The sequence below is a fragment of the Jaculus jaculus genome, chromosome 6, assembly GCF_020740685.1.
Source record: "Jaculus jaculus isolate mJacJac1 chromosome 6, mJacJac1.mat.Y.cur, whole genome shotgun sequence".
In the NCBI taxonomy this organism is placed as follows: domain Eukaryota; kingdom Metazoa; phylum Chordata; class Mammalia; order Rodentia; family Dipodidae; genus Jaculus; species Jaculus jaculus.
Window position 1 is genome coordinate 101,198,223 of NC_059107.1, and position 23,451 is coordinate 101,221,673.

The following is a 23,451-nucleotide window of genomic DNA, read 5'->3' on the forward strand; positions in this document are numbered from 1 at the left end:
GCTGCCTCTTCCCCAGAAATCATAGCAGAGGCCACACAGAGTACAACAGCATTTAATGGTCAGAAAGAGTTGTACAGTATTACAGTCAGCCACAGAAGCTGTGTTGGACAGGACCCACTCCTCCCCCCACACCAGGCAAAGCAGTACTGGACATGAGCTACCATGTGTCTGCACCCATGTCCTCATCCCCTGGGCCTGAGAGGAGACCACATGTAATATCCCCCAGCTACCACTCTGTACTCATCAGGGGAGGGGTATAAACCCCACATGCAAGAACCCTTGCCCTGTGTCAAATGGGATGGGGCTCTGACAGTTATAATGAAGGGAAGCCCTGTGTTAAGTTTTTAACAGTTCAGAGGGGCAAGGGTTACCCCTGTTCTCCACCTCCTGAAGGTGCTCACTTTCCCAGCTTCTTCATCCGTTCATCAATGCTGGCAAAGTTTCCCTCAACTGTGGCCAGGTTTTCACGCATAGTTGTCTGCACCTATAAAGGGGTACATAGGTTTTATTCTGTTAGGTTCAGGTGTCTACTTATGAAGCTCGTCCAGAAGAAATTCTCAGAGAAGAGGAAAAGAAAATGAAAGGGCTGGGATATGTAGCTCAGATGGTAAAGTACTTGTACTTCCCAAGCCTTAGGTTCAACCCCCAGCTCCACATAAACCTGGTGTGCTGCACACTGGTCATCCCAGTACTTGGGAGTGGAGGCAGAGGATCAGAAATTCAAGATCATAGTTTGAGGTAAGCCTGGGATTACAGAATGAGTTCCAGGTCAGCCTGGGCTGGAGTAAGACCCTGCCTTGAAAAATAATAATAAAAAAAAAAAGGGCTGGAGAGATGGCTTCGTGGTTAAGATACCTGCCTTTGAAGCCTAAGGACCCAGGTTTGATTCCCCAAATCCCACGTAGATGCACATGGCAGGAAATTTGTTTGCAGTGGCTAAAGGCCTTGGTGTGCCCATTCTCAAATAAATAATAAAATATTAAAAAATAAGAAAAAAACAGCTGCTGGGCCCTCGCTCGGAGTATGTGGGGGCAGGGCAGGGACTGTAACAGCAATTTCCAAATTACTCCTGGGGTACTCAGGACTTAGGTAATGATCTGCAGAATTCTGGCTATAATTAATCCTGACTAGAACTGTTCACTCATCTGTTTTATGTGCCCAGAAAACTAGAGGAAGAGATTATATCAATTCATTTATCTAAAGGGCCTTATCTGTGATGCCTTATTTTACATAACCCTGAGCACTAAGACTAGGTCCTCCAACAGAAACTGAGTACTTTGTGCTGGGTAGTGCTACAGGAAAGAATAAAGAAGGTGAGCCTAGCTGGGTGTATGGCACACGCCTTTAATCCCAGCTCTTGGGAGGCAGAGGTAGGATCACCTAGAGTTCGAGGCCACTCTGAAACTCAACAGTGAATTACAGGTCAGCCTGAGCTACAGTGAGACCCTACTTTGGAAAACAAAAACAAAAAACCAAAACAACAAAAAAAAGATGAGCCTAAAGCAGCAAGTGTGGTTGCTCACAACTTTAATTCTAGCACCTTGGAGCCTGAGGTGGTAAGATTATTTCCAGTTTGCTAGTCTAGGCTATATAAAAGGTCCAATTTCAAAAACAGCCCTGGCATATTGGTGCATGCCTATAATCCCAGGACTTGGGAGGTGGAGGCAGAAGTATTGCTGCCAGGTTCAAGGCCATGTGGGTTAGACCGTAGGACCCTGCTTGAACTCCAGTTGGGCGTGGTGATGCACACCTTTAATCCCAGCACTCTGGAGGCAGAGGTAGGAGGATCCCCATGAGTTCGAGGCCACCCTGAGACTACACAGTGAATTCCAGATCAGCCTGAGCTAGAATGAAACCATGCCTCAAAAATCAAAGAGAAAAAAAAAAACCTCCAAGGTTGGAAAGGAAGAAACAGAGCAAGGATGGGCTGTGGCTTCCTGCTTCCAAAGCTTTAAAGTGTACTAACGTTTGCATGAGGACCCCAAGAAAGGTAAAGGCACACTGATTGCTGAGGGAAACAGAAATTTCATGAGGAAAAACATGTTCACTAACTTCTAATGACTTGCTCCTATTTCATCTAACCACATTTCGAGGCTGTGCAGTGTTCCAAGTGGAAAGCTGGAGGTAACAAAGGTCCTACAACCATGGAAGACGTACATTCACCAAGCCTCTGGCTTGGGTAAAACCCTGTCAGGTAGAGTTGGAAAACCTAGTCTGCTGGGAAAAAGTGGCAGAACAAAAATATGCACACACCTGAGTCAGGAGAGTGGCATTGTCCTTAAGGGAACCAGCAATCATCTGCTGGGTAGTGTCCAAGTGTGTCAGGAGTTGACCAAATTGCATGGCTACAAAAGAAGTGAGAATGGTATGACCAGAATCCAGGACCAGAGGGAGGGGAACAAAAGGGGCATGTTTCAACTCTTGGCACATCTGACAGGCTGCTTCGCACCTTGCTCGTGCAACTGCTTGATGGTGACAAGTCTCTGTACCAGTTCAGGAAGGGTAGAGACGATGGGGCTCCAGCGCTGTATGGTTTCATATAGCTGGTGTACCTAGAAGAATGTGTGACAAGGCCGGGAGAGAATGTCTCAGGTCATACAGACCACCATGTCACTGGACTGGGGAAAAGGATATGGTGGCAGAGGGCAGTGCTCTGCCTTTCTTAACTGGTAAGAGCTTATGACACACATAGACCTGAGAATCTGCCACTCAGAAACTGATGCCAGCCAATTAATCTACTTGTCTGAATGTGTTTCTGCAGAAATGTAGAAAAAGCTGGCAATAGTGATGCCATTTTATGAGCCCTAAGGATAGCTGAGGTCATTAAGGTCCCTAAAAATGGCTACAATAAGCCAGGTATGGGGCAGCACGCCTTTAAACTGAGCACTTGGGAGGCAGAGGTAGGAGGATCACTGTGAGTTTCTTGGCCACCCCAAGACTACACAATGAATTCCAGGTCAATGTAAGCTAAAGTGAGGCCATGTCTCGGAAAAACAAAAGAAAACAAATATATAAAGTTACAGTATCATAATGCTAAAGTGCTTTCAAAAGAACTAATTAAAGCCAGGCATGGTGGCGCACGCCTTTAATCCCAGCACTCAGGAGACAGAGGGAGGAGAATCACTGTGAGTTCAAGGCCACCCTGAAAATACAGAGTTAATTCCAGGTCAGCCTGAGCTAGAGTGAGACCCTACCTCGAAAAACCAAAAAGTAAAATAAAAGCTTAATGAAACTTGTAAAAGTTAATAGTTTCAAGTCTTTCATCCTGAATGTTAGCCCTGACCTTTTGAATGTTAATAAAGTTATTTTTATTTATATGTATGTATATATATATATATATATGAAAAAAGAGAACTGGGCATGGTGGCACACACCTTTAATCCCAGCACTTGGGAGGCAGAGGTACAAGGATCACCATGAGTTCAAGGCCACATTGAGACTACATAGTGAATTCCAGGTCAGTCTGGGCTAAAGCAAGACCCTATGTCAACTCCCTCCGCCCCCACACACACAAATAAAAGAAACTGAGGGAACCAACAGGTATGGCAGCAGGGGAGTATTCCTGACCTTGCTCTGCGTGTCTGCATCCTCCACAGAGGCTTTGTGCTTGGCAATCTCATTCACCTTTCCCAGGACACTCTGAAAGCACAGATATTGAGGTTAACAGGGCACCCAGGGCTTCCAAACATCCAAGGTACCTAGAACCCAATTTGTACTCCACCTGTAGCCGAGCCTCCACCTGGTCCAAAACGGCAAGGTCCAGGGCGCTCACCTTTGCCTGCAACAGCTCTACAGTCTCCTGAGGAGGGGGACAAGTCACTAAAGGGAAAGGGTCAGACTAGGAGAAGATCTTTCATATTTTGCAAGATGTAATTAATATACAGCTCTAAACACAACAGTAAATTTCAAACCCAACAACCCTCTAATCCAAACATTCCAGTTCCATTCATACTCACCATAAGACAAGCTCCCTGTAGACCTGCAGAAAGGGGATTCTGTTGGAAAAGGAAGGGAAGAAATCAGTATTCTTCATATCTAAGATCACTACCTTCTTCATCATTCCTTGCTCTAGCTGGGAACCTACTGGCTGATGCCAGAAATGGAACCCTTCTTAACTCCTGCCAGGTGCATGTGGAACACTGTGGACCTGAGGGCTCGGGGTACAGACTAAGTACAGCACAGCACCTGACCTGAGCATCCTGATCACAGCGAACAGTGGCTTCTAGTTCTGTCAGGCGCTTCTCAAGTTCTGCAACCTATGGAGAGGAAGGAGGTGAGATTTGCCACTTGGTCTCTGTTGCTACAATGGCAAGATTAAACTACTGCTGTTTACTTGCTGCCCACTTCCCCTGCCCGGAGGGACTACTTTTCCTGGAACACATTCTTTTATAAAAAATATTTTATTTTATTTGAGAGACACAGAGAGAAATAGGTAGAGAAGAGAGAGAGAGTGGGCAAACCAGGGCCTCTAGCCACTGCAAATGAACAGACACATGTGCCACCTTGTGCATCTGGTTTACATGGATCCTGGGGAATCGAACCTGGGTCCTTTGGCTTTTCAGCCAAGTGCCTTAACTGCTAGGCTATCTGTGTTAAGGTGTTGTCAACTTGATCTGTTTAGTAATCCACAGAAATCTCTTTCCAGGAAGGATCAACTAAAGGAGGAAGTTCTTACCCCTGAGTGAGCCCTTCACCCAAAGGGGGTGGCCCCATTCGGAGGGGGACTTCATATAAGGAAGCTCTGGGTGAAAAGAACCCCTTCTTTCGTCCCACTTGGCTGCCAGAGTTGCTCGCTGCCTTCCAGTGTGGATTGAAGACCAGTGTGGACTAAAGACCACTGTCAACTGAAGACCTGCATGGACCGAAACCCAGGGGCTCCTCAGGAAGCCTCCAGGCCTTCAGTGCCAGATCGGGACTGCTGAGACATATGGCCACATGGACTGAGCAGCTACCAAGTTCCTTGATTCTCGGACCTGCAACTGCTATTGGACTACCATAAGCTAATCCAATAAATTTAATTCATTCTAGCAGTTCTGTTTCTCTAAAGAACCCTGACTAAAACACCATCTTTCCAGCCCTGAAACACATTCTAAAATCCAAATTCAAAGTAGATGGGCCACTTGGGAGGTAAAGGTAGGAGGATCTGGAGTTCAAGGCCATCCTGGTTTCAAAAAACAAAAGAGGGGCTGGAGAGCTAGCTTAGTGGTTAAAGCATGTGCCTATGAAGGCAAAAGACCTTGGTTGGATTCCCCAAGATCTATGTAAGCCAGATGTACAAGGTGGCGTATGTGTCTGGAGTTTGCTTACAGTGGCTGAAGGCCCTAGTGCACCCATTCTCCCATTCTCTCTCTCTGTACCTGGACCCCCTCTTTTTTTTTTTTTCTTTCATTTTTCGAGGTAGGATCTCACTCTGGCCCAGGCTGACCTGGAATTCACTATGTAGTCTCACAGTGGCTTCAAACTCACAGCGATCCTCCTGACTCTGCTACCCGGGTGCTAGGATTAAAGGTGTGTGCCACCACGCCCGGCTCTCTATCTCTCAAAAATAAAAAAAATAAAGTAAAAATTAAAAACAAAAAGCTGGGCGTGGTGGCACACACCTTTAATCCCAGCACTCAGGAGGCAGAGGTAGGAGGATCACCGTGAGATCGAGATCCTGGGTTCAAGGCCACCCTGAGACTACATAGTGAATTCCAGGTCAGCCTGACCTAGACAGAGTGAGACTCTACCTCCAAAAACCAAAAAAAGAAAAAGAAGAAGAAAAAAACAGGGCTGGAGCGATGGCCTAGCAGTTCTTTCAAACAGGAAGCAGAATGAGGGATGTGCAGATTGTAACACCGTGACGGTGGGCGAGTGCCGGCCCCTGAGCAAGACTGTGCATTTCAATGTGTCCAAAGTCACCAAGGCCGCTGGCACCAAGAAGCAGTTCCAGATGTTCTGAGGCTGGATGCTGGCTAACTCCCCAAACAAAAATAAAACTTATTTTCCCACTCATAAAAAATAACTAAATAAATAAAATATTTAAAAAAAAAAAACAGCCAGGTATGGTGGCACATGCCTTTAATTCCAGCACTCAGGAGGCAGAGGTACAAGGATCACAGAGTTTGAGGCCACTCTGAGACTACAAGCTGAATTCTGGGTCAGCCTGGCCTAGGGCTAGAGCAAGACCCTACCTCAAAAAAAAAAAAAAAAAAAAAAAAAAAAGCTATCAAGGAGTCAGAAGCTTTCCCAGTAGCCTTTCTCCAGGCCTGACCTGGAAAGGGAGGCAGGAAACCCTCTAGGACCACACCCTCCCTAGCCCCCAACCAACACTGTAGGCATACTACTCACTTTGGCAGCTTGAGAGAATTTGTCCTGCTCAGGCCGAGCGTGTAGTTCATAAGTGACAAGGCTGCTATCCAGGGTGGCTGCACTTGTGGTCTTTCCCCCTGAACTCCCTTTGCTGTTTTTTGTTGCTTCCAGTTGCAGCAGGAGACGCCTGCGTCAAGAGACCAAGTAATAATATCATGGCCTGAAGAATGAGGGCCAGTCATTCTTACTTCACAATCCTCATTAAGGAACAGCAGGGCCACCTCTCCCCCTTAGTAGCTGTTTGAGGCTCTCCATAGCTTGGCCCAGCAATGATTGTCCAACGAGCAGGGCACCCACTTAGCCAGAGCTCCATCGGGGTCAGTGAGGTTGATTGTGGCATCTGGTCCCAGCAGCTTCTCCAGGTGGGAAGCAACCAGCTGCTGCTTTAGGGCTGCCAGCTGCTTAGCCAGCACCACAGGGGTCAGCTTCTCCTCGGTGGCTGACTCCTTCACTGTTGTCTGGTATAAAAGGAATTGGATAATGAGGAGTGGCAGGAATAGATCAAGAAAAGATCAATACCCTAAAGGACAGTTGTGGCTGGAAATCCCTGGGATGGTTTGTAACATAGTAGCTTGCCCACCTAATAGCACTGAATGTAGATGTATATTCTTTAACTCTGCAAACCTTGGTGCCCTTCCTCATGGCTTAGGGAACCTTTCTCTTCCTGCTAGGAGCTCTTCCTCCACTACAAAAGCTACAGCAGAGCTTGGGAGATGACAGTGTATATTACCTTGATTTTCTCAACCTCAGCTGTCAGCTCTTGAACCTCATGAAGTAGCCGCTGGTACTTCTGCTGAGGTGTCTCCTTCACTCCCAGGCCCTCTCCGAGCTAGAGAGCAAGCATGGAGGAGATGTTACATCTCCCATTAGAGAGAGCATCAAGAATTTATCTCAGTCTTGGGCCTAACCCTTATCATAATCCAACACAGGAGTCCTCAGTGTCCTAGTACAGAAGAGACAGAGATAACTACAGACTCTGCAGAACAGCAGAGGGCAGATGGTCTTCAACCATATCCCACTGGGCTCCTCTGGAAACCAAACAGATCTCTCACTCCCCAGCAACCTGTCTGCTTGACAGGACCACCACCCCATTCCCATGAACACACACAACAAACCATCTCATATTCTCCAGATTCATAGCCTGTCCTCTTGGTTTTTCCAATGCGATCTGAGAAATCTGCCAAGAAAAGAAGATGGGACAGAGGGCTTGATCCAGGTCAAGGGCAGAGACCCAGGTGACTATGAGGACTTCCCCCCAAAGATCTCCATGAGGGACTCTCCCCAAAGCATCAGTCACTGAGACCTGAGGACAGGAAGCTACTCCATGCTTGTTCTAGTCTAGGTTTCCCTCTACCCAGCTTCCAGCCCAGTCTCACCAAGTCCCTTTGTCCCCACTCTCTTGTCCTTGAACTTGTCATAGGCAGCATTGGGATTGACAATGATATGCTCCACACTTGTACTGGTCAGCTCCTCCTGCAGGGATAGGTGGTTCAGGTCAGGGTCAGCATGATTCCAACCTTAACATTTCTATTCCACAAAATCCCCAAACCACTGGGCCCTACTTTTCCAAGGGAAAAGAAAGGGCGGCTCTATTCCAAACTGCCGATCAACCTAGGAAACAGAAGCTTCCTGGTGAATTTGGAGCCTCAGTTGTATAAATATTAACACCCTGATTTAGCTGGGAGCAGAGGCAGCATAACCTCCCCACCCACTCTGTACATAAGCCTCTCCTTCCCCCACCCCTCCCAGTTATCTGGCACACACCATGCACTAAGGGCAAGAAACCAACCTGACCTCTCTTAACCTCCCCGCCCCCCAAAAGCAAATCTCCTTTCCTGACTAAGTCCATTTCAAAGCTGACTTCCCATCTTTGCTGCAGAAGGAGGAAGCAGTCAGACCAATGACTGTGAGTATGAAATAGCAGGTTTTAATCCTGCTGAAGGTAAGACACTAGCTCTTAGATGTGAACAGAGAGTAGGCAGAGGGCCTGCCTAGAAGTCTGGTTTCCAGGCTATTGTGAGGTCAGATAGTGCAGGCTGTAGGGCAAAGCAGCTGGCCTTGCCAGGTTATCTTTTAAGGGACACCTCAGAAGCAATTAAACACAAACAACAGCTGCTAGCCAGGAGCACCTTAGGCAAGGACTCCGTGTACATGTAAGCCCTGAAATGAGATGGTATAGCTACTTCTTTTGACCTCCCTGTTGCACTCCAAGCACTGAAACCTGTCAAAGTAGGGGACATTTCAGAAAAGTCTACACTGTACCCTAGAAACTGACAGAGGCTCTTTCCTTCCTAGACACTGGAGTTGCTCTTCAGAGTCCAATAATTATACCAACACTGCACACATGGCTTATTTTCCTCAAATTGCCAGAAGCCCACAACTCCCACTACAGTACTAAAGGAAGGGAGGAGGCCTAGGAGTGCTGTTCTGTTGGGTGACACCCCTGCCGTCCGCAGGAGGAAGGCAAAATGAATCTTCTCTCTTGCATCTTGAAAAATGGCTCTCAACCCTGGATCACAATAGAATCACTTAGAAATGTTTGTTGTTTAAAAAAAAAAAAGTTTATAGATGGGTGTGGTTGTGCATGCCTTTAATACCAGTATTCAGGAGGCAGAGGTAGGAGAATCGAAGTAAGTTTGAGGTCACCCTGAGATTATGTAGTGAATTCCAGGTCAGCCTGAGATAGACAGAGTGAAGGCCTACCTCCAAAAACCAAGCAAAAATAAATTTTAAAAGGCCTATAGCTGGGTGTGGTGGCACAAGCCTTTAATCCTAGTTCTTGGGAGGCAGAGGTAGAAGGATCACCATAAGGTTAAGGTCACCCTGAGACTACAAAATGAATTTCACCCTGAGACTATAGAGTGAATTCCAGGTTAGCCTGGGAAAGAGTGAGACCCTACCTCGAAAACCCAAACAAAAAAGGTCTAAAAGCCAGGTATAACTCCCCTACAATCCCAGCACCACTGGTCATCTGATGTAAAAGGATCCCTGTGAGTCCAAGGCCAGTCTGGGCTACAGAGAGATCCTACCTCAAAAATAAAAATAAAAATAAAAGTAGGGGCTGGAGGGATGGCTTACCTGTTAAGGCACTTGCCTGAGAAGCCCAAGGACCCAGGTTTGATTCCTCAGGACCCACATAGCCAGATGCACAAGGTGCAGTGGCTGGAGGTCCTGGTGCACCCATTCTCTCTCACTCTCTCTCATAAATAAATAAATAAAAATTTAAAAGTAATAATAAAAGAAGGCCTGGGTCCACCTTTTAGATGCTGGATGAACTGTTCTGGGATAAGGCCAGCTACCAGAATGCCATCTGCAGGCAGAACGAAACCCTGTCTGTGTGAGTATGTGGGAAGCGGGAAGCAGTGACAAGAGCGAGGAGAGCAGCCCACGAGGACCGCTCCATTCTTTACCTCTGCTCTAGTCACACATGCAATCAGTGGGGGTGGCATTATGAATGCTAACGTGGGGGAGAAGGGTAAGAAAAAAGTATCACCTTCACTTTTTCTTCAGGGAACTACCAGGCAGAGGGGCATGAGTTTTAGAGCAAGGGAAAACAAAAGGGCTCAATGTCCCATGCTCAAGTCCTAGGGACAGAGACATTTGAGTCCCAAACTATTCTGTCTTTAACCTCTGAAGTGCAACAGAGTGCCCACTTGCCACATAATTGTGTGGTCTCTGGCCTTTAAACTGCCTGAGAACTTTGGCTCAGGAAAGACAACCATCTCTTAAGCTGACACCTGAAAATATGCCACTTTTCCCTATGAAAGCCCTAGTCAAGCAAATAGGTAGAAATCTCTTGTTTAGACAAACATGGTGGCACATGCCTGTAATTCTCCCATTCAGGTGGTAGAGGCAGGAAGATTGCTAGCTCCAGGCCAGCCTGGGGGACTACACAGGCAAGACCTTGTCTGAAAACACAAAAACCAGCCAGGGGTGGTGGTGTACACCTTTAATCCCAGCACTTACGAGGCAGAGGTAGGAGGATTGCCATGAGTTCGAGGCTACCCTGAGGCTACACAGTGAATTCCAGGTCAGCCTGGGCTAGAATGAGACTCTACCTCAAAAACAAAAACAAAAAAGGCCCAGCATGGTGATGCAGGCCTTTAATCCCAGCACTTGGGAGGCAGAGGCAGGAGGATCACAGTGAGCTGGAAGCTAGCCTGAGACTACATAATGAATGCCAGCTCAGCCTAGGCTAGAGTGAGACCCTAACTCAAAAAAAAAAAAAAAAAAAAAAGGGCTGGAGGGATGGCTTAGTGGTTAAGGCATTTGCCTGCAAAGCCAAAGGACCCAGGATCGATTCCCCAGGACCCACGTTAGCCAGATGCACAAAAGGGCACACATGTCTGGAGTTCGTTTGCAGTGGCTGGAGGCCCTGGCATGCCCATTCCCTCTGTCTCTGTCTGTCAAATAAATAAAAATAGAATATTAAAAAATAGTTTTAAAAGATTTTAAAAAGAGGAATACTGGATGGTGGAATTAAGAAAGATGGGCTGGAGAGATAGCTTAGTGGTTAAGCACTTGCTTGTGAAGCCCAAGGACCAAGGTTTGAGGCTTGGTTTCCCACGACCCATGTAAACCAGGTGTACAGGGTGGCGCATGCACCTGGAGTTTGTTTGCAATGCCCATTCTCTCTATATATATCTGCCTCTTTCTCTGTCTGTCACTCTCAAATAAATAAATAAAAATAAATTTAAAAAAATTTAAAAGAAAAAAAAGAAAGAAGGAAGGAAGAGGAGTGGGGCCAGGCATAGTGGCACAGGCCTTTAATCCCAGCACTCAGAAGGCAGAGGTAGGAGGATTACTGTGAGTTCAAGGCTACCCTGAGACTACATAATGAATTCCAGCTCAGCCTGGACTAGAGCAAGACACTACCTCAAAAAAAAAAAAAAAAAAAAAAAAAAAAAGGAGTGGGGCATGGTGGCATATGCCTTTAATCCTAGCACTTGGGAGGTAGATGTAGGAGGATCACAGTGAGTTCGAGGCCACCCTGAGACTCTGTAGTGAATTCCAGGCCAGCCTGGACCAGAGTGAAACCCTACCTTGAAAAAAAAAGGGGGGGGGGTTGGAGAGATGGCTTAGCAGTTAAGGCATTTGCCTACAAAACCAAAGGACCATGGTTCAATTCCCTAGGACCCATGTAAGTCAGATGCACAAGGTGGTGCATGCATCTGAATTCATTTGCAGTGGCTGGAGGCCCTGGAGCGCCCATTCTTTGTCCTTCCCTCCCTCCCTTCCTCTCTCTCTCAAAAAAAAAAAAATATATATATATGTAATTTTTTTTGGTTTGTTGGTTTTGCTTTGTTTTTTTGAGGTAGAGTCCTACTCTAGCCCAGGCTGATCTGGAATTCACTATGTAGTCTCAGGGTAGCTTTGAACTCACGGTGATCCTCCTACCTCTGTCTCCCAAGTTCTGGGATTAAAGGTGTGCGCCACATGCCTGGCTTTTATATATATTTTTTTGAAAGGGCTGGAGGACTGGGAAAATGGCTTAGTGGTTAAAGCATTTGCTTGTGAAGCCTAAGGACTCCAGTTTGATTCTCCAAGACCCGCATAAGCCAGATGCGCAAGGGGGTGCATGAGTCTGGAGTTCGCTTGCAGTGGCTGGAGGCCCTGGCATGCCCATTCTCTCTTTTTCTCTCTCAAATAAATAAATAAAGTATTTTTAAAAGGGGGCGCTGGAGAGATGGCTTAGTGGTTAGAATGCCTATGAAGCCTAAGGACCTATGTTTGATTCTCCAGGTCCCAGACGTACAAGGTAACACAAGCATGCAAACTTGTACATGTGTACAAGGTAGTATAAGCATCTGGAGTTCAACTGTAGTAGCTGAAAGCCCTGGTGTACCAATTTTTTTCTTTCTCATAAAAAAAAAAACAAAAAAAGAAAGAAAAAGGAAAACAAAAACAAACAAACAAACAAAAAAAAAAACCTATTTTTAAATTTCTGTTCCTAAGTAGGGAAAGCAGGAGTTAAAAAAAGAACTGATACAAAGATGTACAGCTCAGAAAATGTGGGTAGTCAGGAATGAGCGAGCAACACTCTACCATTCCTTGCTATAGGAACAAGCAGTGGGCTGAGGGCTGCCTGATGCTGACTGCTCTCAGCACCTCTCTGAAGCTGTGGCCCCAAAAGACATGGGTGGGTAGCACATGACAGTCCTCCAGGGCACCTAGTCCACCAATATCTTGAAGATCTTGGCACGGGCTGGGAGAAGTGACTTCTGACTTTAGTGTGACTTCTGAGAAATGAAAAGGCAATATGGGACTGACTAGGAGTTTGAAAGATTTAGCAGAGACAAAAGGACAGAGAAACAACTGCCCATCACAGCACACCCCATTAAAAAGCAGACGAAAGGTCAGGCTTCTTACCAGCTCCTTGTGGTTTCCCCAGAGGTGAGAAAATCAAGAGTTAAAAAAGGAAAGGGAGTGGGGGAATGGGGATGAGGGAGGGGGAAAAAAAAAGACAAAATTGTTATTAGCAAATTTTCACATGCACTACATGACAGTCTTCAAACACACTTCACCACAGGGCCCCAGGAGAGCCTAGCAAAATTTTGGGGCCAAGAAATTTTAGCTTAAACCCCAAGAGAAAGAAGACCATGAGACCTTTCCTCTTTGGTGGTGAGGATGTCATGAAGCGTTGCCATTAACAGCAGCAATTTAGAATCATCTGAGAATGAGGAGTTAGATATTATAAGCAGGTGGCATGGAACGAGAAAAATGAAGGAAAGCAGAAGTGAAGGGACTGTAGAAATGGCAGAACGTGAGGCGGAGGACATGGAAATTCTGAGGCCCTGTAGTTGATTGAGGACCCATGATTCTCAAGGGAAGTTTCCCTTTCTAATTCACACAACTCAAATCTTAGTATCTCTTGGTATCTCTAGTTGTCAATCCACAGCTATCAGTCTATGTGCTGAACATGTTTTTGACTTTTGGTTTTTTTTTTGAGGTAGGGTCTCACTCTAGCCCAGGATGACCTGGAATTTACTACGAAGTCGCAGGCTGGCCTTGAACTCACAGCAATCCTCCTACCTCTGCCTTCCAAGTGCTGGGATTAAAGGTGTGCACCACCACACCCAGATGAACATGTTTTTGCAATGCCTGCTCACAAGCTTCACAGAGGCTAGAAGATGGTCATGGGGAAGGGTGAGCATATTTCAAAGAGGTCTTATTTTAGTCCAGGCCACAGAGATAAGAGTCTATTTTTAGGTTTAGAACTTCTAAGAGGGTAACTCCAACTATATGCCCTGTCTTTCCATGAGCTTCAATGATGGGCAGGCAGATGGAATGGCAGAAGACTGAGAATGGTTATTTGTATATGAAAATCATGATGGAGGAAAGGTAAGTGCTTCCTATCCTAACATTTCTGCTAAATATATCTGATCTTAACCTTTCTATTTCCTGGCCAAAGCCAGGATCCATCCTAGCACAGGCTCCTCTTTTAGCTCAGGGTAGAGGTTGTTTCAGGTCCTGTGGTCTAGGATGGGATGTCTGCACATAGTGGGCATAAACACTCACAGGTGCACACATACCAACATGTAAAAAAAGCATAGGTATTGTACCTTTGACTTGTCTCACAAAGCTAAAATCAGCATGGAAAAAAAATTCAAGGAGAGAGAGGGAGAAAATGGGCTAAAAAGTCAAGTTCAAACCAAGAGGAAAGGACAGAATGGGGAAGGTCAGAAAATTGAAGAGGAAAAGTAGAATATCAGTTTGCAAATAGTATGTGCCAGATCTGTTCTGTGAGTGGGGTCAAAGGATGATGAGAGCTGGGGCACATTTGCTGTAATCTGGAGTAGTAACAGTCACCACGGAAACCTAGTGTACCACACATACTTAATTAGAAGATTTTAAGTGCTTTGATCCCGAGTACCAGCTTACCTGGTAAAGGATTCCCACTCCCTCTCATTAATGAACTCGGAGACTCCCCAGGGTTAGTTAGCTAAGTGGCTAGACCTCAGAGCTCAGGACCCAAGGTTTTAAATCAGACCAAGAAGGTGGCCACTGCTGCTGAGCCTATTCAGGCTCTATGCCAGCACTGCAGCCAGGGGGACTTCAGAACCATGCTGGTAAGGAGATGGAGAGAGCTGCAGAAGAGAACTGTCCAGGATGGGCCCGCATAATGCTGACCATCTGTCCATTTCCAAAGGAGGGATGCAGAAACAGAAAGACTCACAAAGGCACACATAACCCAAATTATTACTTTAAACTGCTTATAACACCTCCTTTCCATTCCACTTTCTCTAGTGGTGCAGCACAGGAGATTAAATTCAAATACCCCAACCCTATACGGATAACCCTATAGGGTTACACACAACTAAGAAGTGTGGAATATTGTTTTTCCCTTTGTTCTCCACCCCTGCCCAGAATATATTCTCCCACTGCAATTCCTTCCAAGACTAAATCTAGCCTGTCATTTTTAAAAGCATTCACAGCCTCCATGTTTCTTCTCCCTCCTCCATTGGACAGTTTTATTCTGTAGCCCTCACAAGGGGAAGAGACAATGATTTGTGAATCACAGTTGTGTTTCTAAAGTTTGATTAATGATCTTCAAACATAAGGCCACCAAGGCCCCTGAGTGACCCAGCTAGGGATTCATTGGAATTTAAAATGATTAGCTACAACAACTGCAAAGTGGCAGAGCATTGCATGCGAGATGGCGGATGAACAAAAACATGCAGAGAAGAAGCACTGAATGGTCTTACTTGTGCAAACTAGTGTCCAGGCAGGATGGTGAGGAGGGAGGATGGGGAAGCATTAGGAAAAACTCAGGTAAGTTCAAGTGCGCAACAGTCAATGAACACAATCAAGCATACTCTACGATATTCTCTGTGAGAAAGAAAACCTAGTTTCTCATCTAAGGCAGGGGGCAGGATGCCTCTGCCTGAGAACCCATCAAACTAATCTAGGGAAATTTCCCCTCTTTTACATGGCATTGGGTTCAGTTATGCCATAAAGGGAGAAACTGAGTCCTGTTTGTATGAAGTGAGGATTTAATTTACTTTCCTTGTTCAAAAGCCATGAGCAAAACACCTTATTGACCCAAGGCAGGCTAAAGGCCCAGAGGAGGGAATTAGCTTTCAAAACAAAACATTTTAAGCAAAGTCTCTGAAAAGCCCAGTGCTCCAATCAACTCAGGAGTATCTGAAATGCATGTCTTCCCACACTGCGGAGGACAGGCTGCGTGCCAATGCATTTTTCTAGTCCATTCCTGCTTTAAAGGAGTAGGAGAAAAATTGGGATCATCTACAACAAAACTGAAATCATCAATTTCTTTCCTTTCCCATCCTCCCCACTAAGGGAGTCATAAAACCTTCATGTTTAAGTGAGAATAGCAATCAAGGTTTTTAAGGGACAATACAGAACATTACTTCCTTCAACAGTCTAAGTTTTGGGCAATGCAGAAATCAGTGGAAGGAAGTTAAAGGACACTGCAAGTCCACATTACTTGGTATTTCTATAAATTAAAATCTGGAACCTCCAAAAGGTTCCACCAGAAGCTGGCCATATTGGTTGTCTCTAGGGACAGGAACAGTGGTAGCAAGAAGTGTGGTAAGGGAGACTTTTTCACCACAGCCTTCAAAGTTTTCTTTTTGGGCATGGATCATCTATTTTTTAAAACAAATAAAATTAAAGTTGAAAATAATATGGAGATTACAGAAAAGAATGCTGTTGCCAGGCATTTAAGGTGATTGAAAACCTTATGGTTTAGCTATAGGAGGGAGATCTGCACTGCCACCTAAGCCAGGTCTCTGATGGGTACTTGAGAACGCGACAGGTTCCCAGTGAGAATCCAGGCCTCATGGCCACAATGCTTCTGGGTTGGGCAGGCAGACAACTCCACTGCTCCTCAAGTTGCACATCTATATCAGTATTACGAGCAGCAGCAGAGCCATTACGCAGCTGACTTCCCGAAAGCTGCCCTCTTAAGAGGCCCAAAGAGACATGGGAGGATAGGGGCCAGAGATATTAGCCGACAACAGGAAACATTTCAGCAATCAGGGATCCTAAAGCAGCTGAATGTCACCACACCTTATCTAGATCCCAAGTATTTCTACAGTGGCATCTTAAACCATATGCCACAGGAAACAATCTCAAGGTGTCCACTTCTACCATCCTACTAGTTGCTGCCAAAATACACCACTAAGGCTCAGTGGGAGAAATAGTCAATCCCAGCTACATGTTTAGGTCCTATCATGTCTACAAAAGACAATATTGAGCTTTTTGGAACATGCCTTTAATCCCAGCACTTGGGAGACAGAGGTAGGAGGTTCGCTGTGAGTTCGAGGCCACCCTGAGACTACACAGTGAATTCCAGGCCAACCTGGTCTAGACCAAGACCCTACCCTGAAGAAATAATTTAAAAAAAATTATAGCTGTGCATATTGGCACACTCCTTTAATCCCAGCACTGGGAAGCAAAAAGTTAGAGGAGCTCTGTGAGTTTTGAGGACAGCCTAAGACTACAGAGTGAGTTCTAGGTCAGCCTAGGCTAGAATGAGACCCTGCCTCAAAAAAATAAACAAACAAAAATATTATAGCCAGGCATGGTGGGGCATGCCTTTAATGCCAGCACTCAGGAGACTGAGGTAAGATTGCTGTGAGCTCAAGGCCAGCTTAGAGCTACAGAGTAAGTTCCAGGTCAATTTGGGCTAGAGTGAGACCTTACCTCAAAACAAAATTATCATGCATTTTTTTTGTTTGGAAAAAGGGTTGCTGTGATCTTTAATTTTATCACAGTCAGTAACATAGGGACAGAGTTCTACTCACTAACTTCCCATTAAGGCTTGATATAGGCAGAAGCCTAGACCTGAGTTGAGCAGTCTCTGAACCAATGTAGTAGAGGGAATTCCTTTTCTTATGCACTCCTATGAGGACAGAGATGCTAAGACACCTTTTGGAATAACAGGTATATATTCAGGTACTTAAGCAATGGCATCATTAGCATTATCTCCAGATATTCAAGCTTAGGGGGTGGGGGCAGACTGACATGCCAGCAAATACAGAAGCCACAAGGAACGCACCACTGAGAGAAGGGGCAGGGAAAGTGTTCCCCACAATGTAGGAAACACTTCCACATGGGAGAATCAAATAAGGAATAAGTGAGTACGCCAAGCCACGCATTTGAAGCCAGCAACCAGCATTCCCCAGAACTAACCAGCCCACAGACATGGTCACAGGACTTACAGACACACATACTGGACCTGCATACTGAGACGGTCCCCATGACTTTTAGCCACATCTTCACTGAGATCTCATAGTATCAGTGTGAGCCCATTCCATCTTTCTTTGAAAATAACAGAACCTAAAATACATCCTATAAGATACAGCGATAGATCTTTGTCCCATTAGCATTTTCAGAGTTTTTACTATGTTGATTTCCATTCATTCTTTTTTTTTTTTTTTTTTTTTTTTTGTCTTATGTTACCTATATGTATCCCAACTCTTCCTTATGTTTCCTATATGTATCCTAATTCTCTATTGGTCTGGGGCTCCTTGAGGGAAGGAACATCTCTTCCTCTGCATTGGGCAAAAATCAATACAGAATTAGCACATTCAGTAAAGAATGCTAAGTAATTCTCTTCATGTTTAAAATGTGTCCCTCAGTTAATTCCTTCCTCTTGAATCTAAATAGTGTAACCACGATCTCTTTTCTGCTGACTTACGTTTTTCCTCAGATTTATTTTGCTCTGACTAGGCCCCTAATTTTTCTAAAAAGTCTCTAAGACAATTTCTTACTCCTTGACCGATGGGTACTAGATAGTCATTTATAAGAGTATTTCTCTCAAGCCGGGCATGGTAGAGCCTGCCTTTAATCCCAGTACTCAGGAGGCAGAGGTAGAAGGATCATGGAGAGTTTGAGGCCACCTTGAGACTACAATAGTGAATTCCAGATCAGCCTGAGCTAGTGTGAGACCCTACCTTGGGAAACCAAAAAGAAAATGAGTATTTCTCTGTAACTCAAAGTCTCGATCTTAGCAGGAATACTAATGAGAATGTATTGGATTAACAATGATTTATTTAAAAATACTGCTTACTTCCTAATTTAGGTAATTTACTAACACTCTGGTTTCACAACTGACTCAGAATGTCATGGCTTAAAACCCAGGGGGAGCTAAGTAAGTCACTACTCCCAAATGAAACTGTTTTAAGTTATTTTAATTTTCCTTCAGAGTTCCACGATTCGTGGCTTTGCAAAAAGTCCTTCCTAGTTGTAATTCCACTGGCTTGACTCTCTTTTCTGGCATTGTTCATTGGTGGCTGCAAGCCCAGCAAAGCTTTTGAAAGCCCTGCAAACTGCATACTACCCATGCTGGGGTTGGCATACCCACTTATTGCTGTGGCTCGCCAGAAAAGTTATCTATCTAGGGGAGGGAGGTCAGAATCCAGAGGTGTCCTAAGGGTGCACACAGTCTTACCGCGTCGAATTCTGCTTGATCATCTTCAGGTAGGTCGCTGGTTTCGTAAACATCTGGCTCGTTCCTGGCCTGCAGGTAGAAGCAGTGACCACCCAACCTCACTACTCAGCATCCACCCCTCACCCACATCCTCTGAAAAAGCTAATGGAGAGGTCAAGCTGTGATGCCAGAATTTTGTCCCTTCTCCACTGGCCGTGCCAGCAGCATGTCAGTTGTGGTGACAATGGGTACAAACTGGGGCCTGAAGTGTAAAATGGCCAGTGTGATAGCAAAGGTGTTACTCTGAACCTGGAAGGGGGCGGGGGTCGGGTCGTTGGTAATCATTTTGTCTGAAAGTAACAGACGAGGGCTGCCTGCATTGGGCCTTGTACACCACTCCCCTGGCACAGGGTAGAGAGTGACTCAGGACCTTAGTTCCCAAAGTCCGGTACCCCACCCCCCCACCTCGAGAATGCAGGCTGTGCAGCGCAGGCGTTGAGTTGTGCATGAGGGACCAGACATGTTTCCCCAAAGGACGGAGTTCTGTCACAGTAGCCTCTTCCCTGGCAGGATGAAGGCCATCACCAAGTGGCCCGGTGAGTGTAGCTGGTAATGATGTTGGAGTTGGGGGGAGGGGGAGGCAGGAAAATGTGGGGCGGCAAGGATGGTGTTGACACGATGGCAGAAACACTCGAGCACAAGTGGTAAAAGCACCCGGAGGCGATCTCGGGGTGGAGACACGGGCCAGAAAGGGGGCCTGGTGCGCCCTCCAGCCGCCCGGCCCGACCCGGCCCGGTGGGGTCAAAGGAGTCCGGAAGGTTGCCGCTGCCGGTCAGACAGCGAGCGACCGCAGCCGCCAGGTCTGCGAGGGGGGGCTGCAAGCGGGGGAGGGGGGACAGCGGGGTAGTTTCTGTTTTGGGGTGCTTGGGAGGTCGGGGGGCGCGGTGCTGAGGAGCCGGGGCCGGCCCTGTACTCACAATGCCGGGGAGGTCGGCGTATTTAGGGTCCGCCATGGCGGCGGCGAGGCCCGCGGGGCTGGGGGACCGGAGCCTCGGTGGAACCGGGGCCGGTGACCGGGTAGGGGAGAGGCTGGGTCCTGGTCCCCGGCTAAGGCGACGGGAAAGGGAGCGGCGGAGGAGCAGGAAATCTCGCGACAAGCATAGCAAAGCAGAAGGGTAAAGCAAAAATCGCGAGAACAGACCGCTACCACACCCCTGTACAGTCTGGGATTGGGGAGAAGCAGGCCCGGGAATGAGGTAATGGCCTGGGGACGCCGCCTGGGATTGTGGGAAATGTAGTTCAGGTCCCGGCCGGACCGATAAGCACTTAAGGAGCTATTTGAAATAGCTTATTTTCTTTCATGTTTACACCGTCTGTGAAAGAATTTTCAAACTTTATGGAATTTTCTTGTTTGTTTTTCGAGGCAGAGTCTCACTCTAGCTCTACCTCAGGCTGACCTGGAATTCACTATGCAGTCTCAGGGTGGCCTCGAACTCAGGGCTATCCTCCTACCTCTGCCTCCGGAGTGCTGGTTTAGCCGGGCGTGGTGGCGCACGCCTTTAATCCCGAACTCAGGAGACAGCGGTAGGAGGATCGCCCTGAGTTCGAGGCCACCCTGAGACTGCATAGTGAATTCCAGGTCAGCCTGGGCAAGAGTGAGACCCTACCTCCGAAAAAATAAATAAAATAAAATAATAAAATAAGAGCAGGTGAGGGATGGGGTACAGGACTTTGGGAACTAAGGTCCTGAGTCACTCTCAACCCTGTGTTTGCAAAGGACCCAGGTTCAAACCAGCTGCACAAAGTAGCACTTGCATACAGTGTGGCACACATGTGTAAGGCTCATTTGCACTGGCTAAGATCCTGGTGTACCAGTTCTCTCTGTCTCTCTTTCTATCATATAATAATTTTTTTTAAAAAAAGGTCAGATGGAGTAAAGGAAAGGTGGAGGGAGGGCTAATCAAAATCTAAGAGGATATAAATAAATATTATGGAAACCTACTCTTTTGGACAATGCAACATTCAGGAGCAATAGATTGTTGCTAGAAATTTTTCAGTGCCAAGGATGGGGCACCTTCCAGTGAGTTGTTGGCCAGGGATGTCCCTGATGCCCCCAAAACATTATAGGCCATTGCCAAGGCCCTTGGTTTCCCACCAGGAATAGATGGTAAGACCCTACTGCTGAAGACTCCACATACTTGGGCTGCAAGGCCACTGAGAAATCCTGCTGGAACTGAGCTGATAACCTCCTCCGTCTAGACCAGCTGACAGAAAGCTGGAAGAAGCCATTCTGCATGCCGTTCAATGGGAGAGAGAAAAATCACCAGTGAAGATACTCAACAGTGAACACTGCAAATCTTAAATTTTGCCAGCCAGGCCAAATGAGCCAACGGGTGCAATAGTGGCACATCTATCATGGTGGAAACCAACTGCCCTATAATTGGACTGGAGGCCTGCTCCGTGGGAGGGAATACATTCCTGATACGGAAAACGTAAAACAGGGGTAGTCATGAGCCCTACGGGTGTAATGTCTGCTGCTGTCTGGCTAAATATATATACTATGCTTATCAAACTGCCCAGTAAACACTTCTCTTAATGTTTATACCTATATATTAATGCTACTCTCACTTTGGGTAGAGAATCTTCTTTTCAGATGGCAGTGACCTTGGGATGACTCAGCAAGCATCGTGGTGCTGAGAAGAAGTGACAGAGGAGTGCTCAACACTGCAATATCTCTATCACACCTTCCAAGGCTCAGGGTCTAATGCGGAAGAGGTGGTGGAAAGAATATAAGTGCCAAAGGAAGGGTAGGACTCCTTACAACATGCTTCCCCCAGACACAAAATGGCCTGGATATCCATGACCTCACAGTGCCTGACAAGATCATCATAATAGGAGGAGAAGATCATGACATCAAAATAAAAGAGTGACTGAGAGGGGTAGGGGATAAAATGGAGAATGGAGTTTCAAAGGGGAAAGTGGGAGGAGGGAAGGCATTACCATGGGATATTGTTTACAATCATGAAAGTTGTTAATAAGAAAAAATAAAATAAAGTTTACTTAAAAGGAAAACCTACTATGTACTACTGTCATTATTACTTTGTAGTAAAGCAAAAGGACAAAATAAAACCAATTTCTCAAGCTAGGTGTGGTGATGCCCAACACTTGGGAGACTGAAGCAAGAGGATGGAGAGTTCAAGAACAGTTTGGGCTATATAGCAACTTCCAGGCCAGCCTGAGCTACATAGTGAGACTTTGTCTCAAAAATTAAAAAGAGGGGCTGAAGAGATGGCTTAGCAGTTAAGTGCTTGCCTGTGAAGCCTAAGGACCCCGGTTTGAGGCTCGATTCCCCCAGGACCCATGTTAGCCAGATGCACAAGAAGGCACTCACATCTACAGTTCATTTTCAGTGGCCGGAAGCCCTGGCGTGCCCATTCTCTCTCTTTCTCTCTGCTTCTTTCTCTCTCTGTGTCACTCTCAAATAAATAAAAATAAACAAACAAAAAAATTTAAAAAAAAAAGAGGGCTAGAGAAAGCGCCGCATGTTCTCCCTCATATGTGGATTCTAGCTATAGATAATTGGGCTTCTGTGTGAGAAGGAAAAAACTCAGTAGCAGAGGCCAGTAAGTTAAAAAGGAGATATAAAGGGAAGAGAAAGGAAGGGAGGAGGGTACTTAATAGATTGGTATTGTATATATGTAAGTAGAAGAATAGATCAAGGGGGGTGAAAAGGCCAAAAGTGAGGTCAGGGGAAGAGATTGAGTAAAGCAAAGGTGGAGGGAGGGCTAATCAAAATCTAAGAGGCCGGGCGTGGTGGTGCATGCCTTTAATCCCAGCACTCGGGAGGCAGAGGTAGGAGGATCGCCGAGAGTTCGAGGCCACCCTGAGACTACATAGTGAATTCCAGGTCAGCCTGAGCCAGAGTGAGACCCTACCTCGAAAAAAAAAAAAAAAAAAATCTAAGAGGATGCAAATAAATCATATGGAATCCTCTGGTTTCTGACAATGGAACACTCAGGAGCCATAGATTGTTGTTAGAAAATTTTCGGTGCCAGGGATGGGATACTTTCCAGTGAGTTGTTGGCTAGGGAGGTTCCTGATGCCCCCAAAACATTATAGGCCATTGCCAAGGCCCTTGGTTTCCCACCAGGAATAGATGGTAAGACCCTACTGCTGAAGACTCCACATATTTGGCCTGCAAGGCCACTGAGAAATCTTGCTGGAACTGAGCTGATAACCTCCTCCATGTAGACCAGCTGACAGAAAACTGGAAGAAGCCATTCTACATGTAGTTCAATGGGAGAAAGAGATACCATTAGTTAAGATACTCAACAGTGGACACTGCAAACCTTATAATTTGCCAGCCAGGCCAAATGAGCCAATGGGTGCAACAGTGGCACGTCTGTCATGGTGGAAACCAACTGCCCTCTAATTGGACTGGAGGCCCGCTCCATGGGGGGGAATACATCCCTGATACTGAAAACTTAAAACAGGGGTAGTCATGAGCTCTGGGGGTGTAACATCTGCTGATGTCTAGAAAAATGTATGTATTATGCTTATCAAACTGCCCAGTAAGCACTTCTCTTAATATTTATACCCTTATATTAACACTACTCTCACTTTGGGTAGAGAATCTTCTGTTTTCAGATGGCAGTGACTTTGGGATGATTCAGAAGGTATCATAGTGCTGGAAAGAAGTGACT

General features: G+C 46.0%; 1 protein-coding gene and 1 non-coding gene across 4 annotated transcripts; one reads left to right on the top strand and one right to left on the bottom strand.

Moving 5' to 3' along the window:
* Positions 1-36: 36 nt before the first annotated feature.
* Positions 37-19,894, bottom strand: Dctn2 (dynactin subunit 2). Of its 3 annotated transcripts, XM_004650020.3 has the most exons (16): positions 19,726-19,894; positions 18,770-18,838; positions 15,057-15,065; positions 12,721-12,726; positions 7,728-7,824; positions 7,467-7,528; positions 7,082-7,180; positions 6,649-6,809; positions 6,331-6,478; positions 4,191-4,256; positions 3,957-3,995; positions 3,722-3,799; positions 3,568-3,639; positions 2,450-2,552; positions 2,254-2,345; positions 37-484 (listed from the first exon to the last, which is right to left on the bottom strand). In XM_004650020.3, exons 1-16 carry the CDS (start codon positions 19,759-19,761, stop codon positions 398-400), a joined length of 1,224 nt encoding a protein of 407 aa, XP_004650077.1. In that variant the 5' UTR covers positions 19,762-19,894; the 3' UTR covers positions 37-397. The 3 variants fall into 3 exon arrangements, with proteins under 3 accessions (XP_004650077.1, XP_004650079.1, XP_004650080.1); XM_004650022.2 differs by lacking the exon at positions 15,057-15,065; XM_004650023.3 differs by lacking the exons at positions 12,721-12,726; positions 15,057-15,065 and having other exon boundaries at positions 19,726-19,893.
* LOC123461950 lies at positions 2,720-2,850 on the top strand. Its single transcript, XR_006637994.1, has one exon. It is a non-coding gene; the product is annotated as a small nucleolar RNA SNORA33 (small nucleolar RNA).
* Positions 19,895-23,451: the final 3,557 nt, after the last annotated feature.

Bases quoted from the DNA above. Each gene is read 5' to 3' on its own strand.
- Dctn2 (XM_004650020.3), bottom strand. From the start codon at position 19,761: ATGGCGGACCCTAAATACGCCGACCTCCCCGGCATT. The intron at 6,479-6,648 runs GTGGGTGCCCTG...CTCTTGACGCAG, and splicing joins CCCGATGGAGCTCTGGCTAA to GCGTCTCCTGCTGCAACTGG. The intron at 2,346-2,449 runs GTGCGAAGCAGC...CTTCTTTTGTAG, and splicing joins CAAGCAGTTGCACGAGCAAG to CCATGCAATTTGGTCAACTC.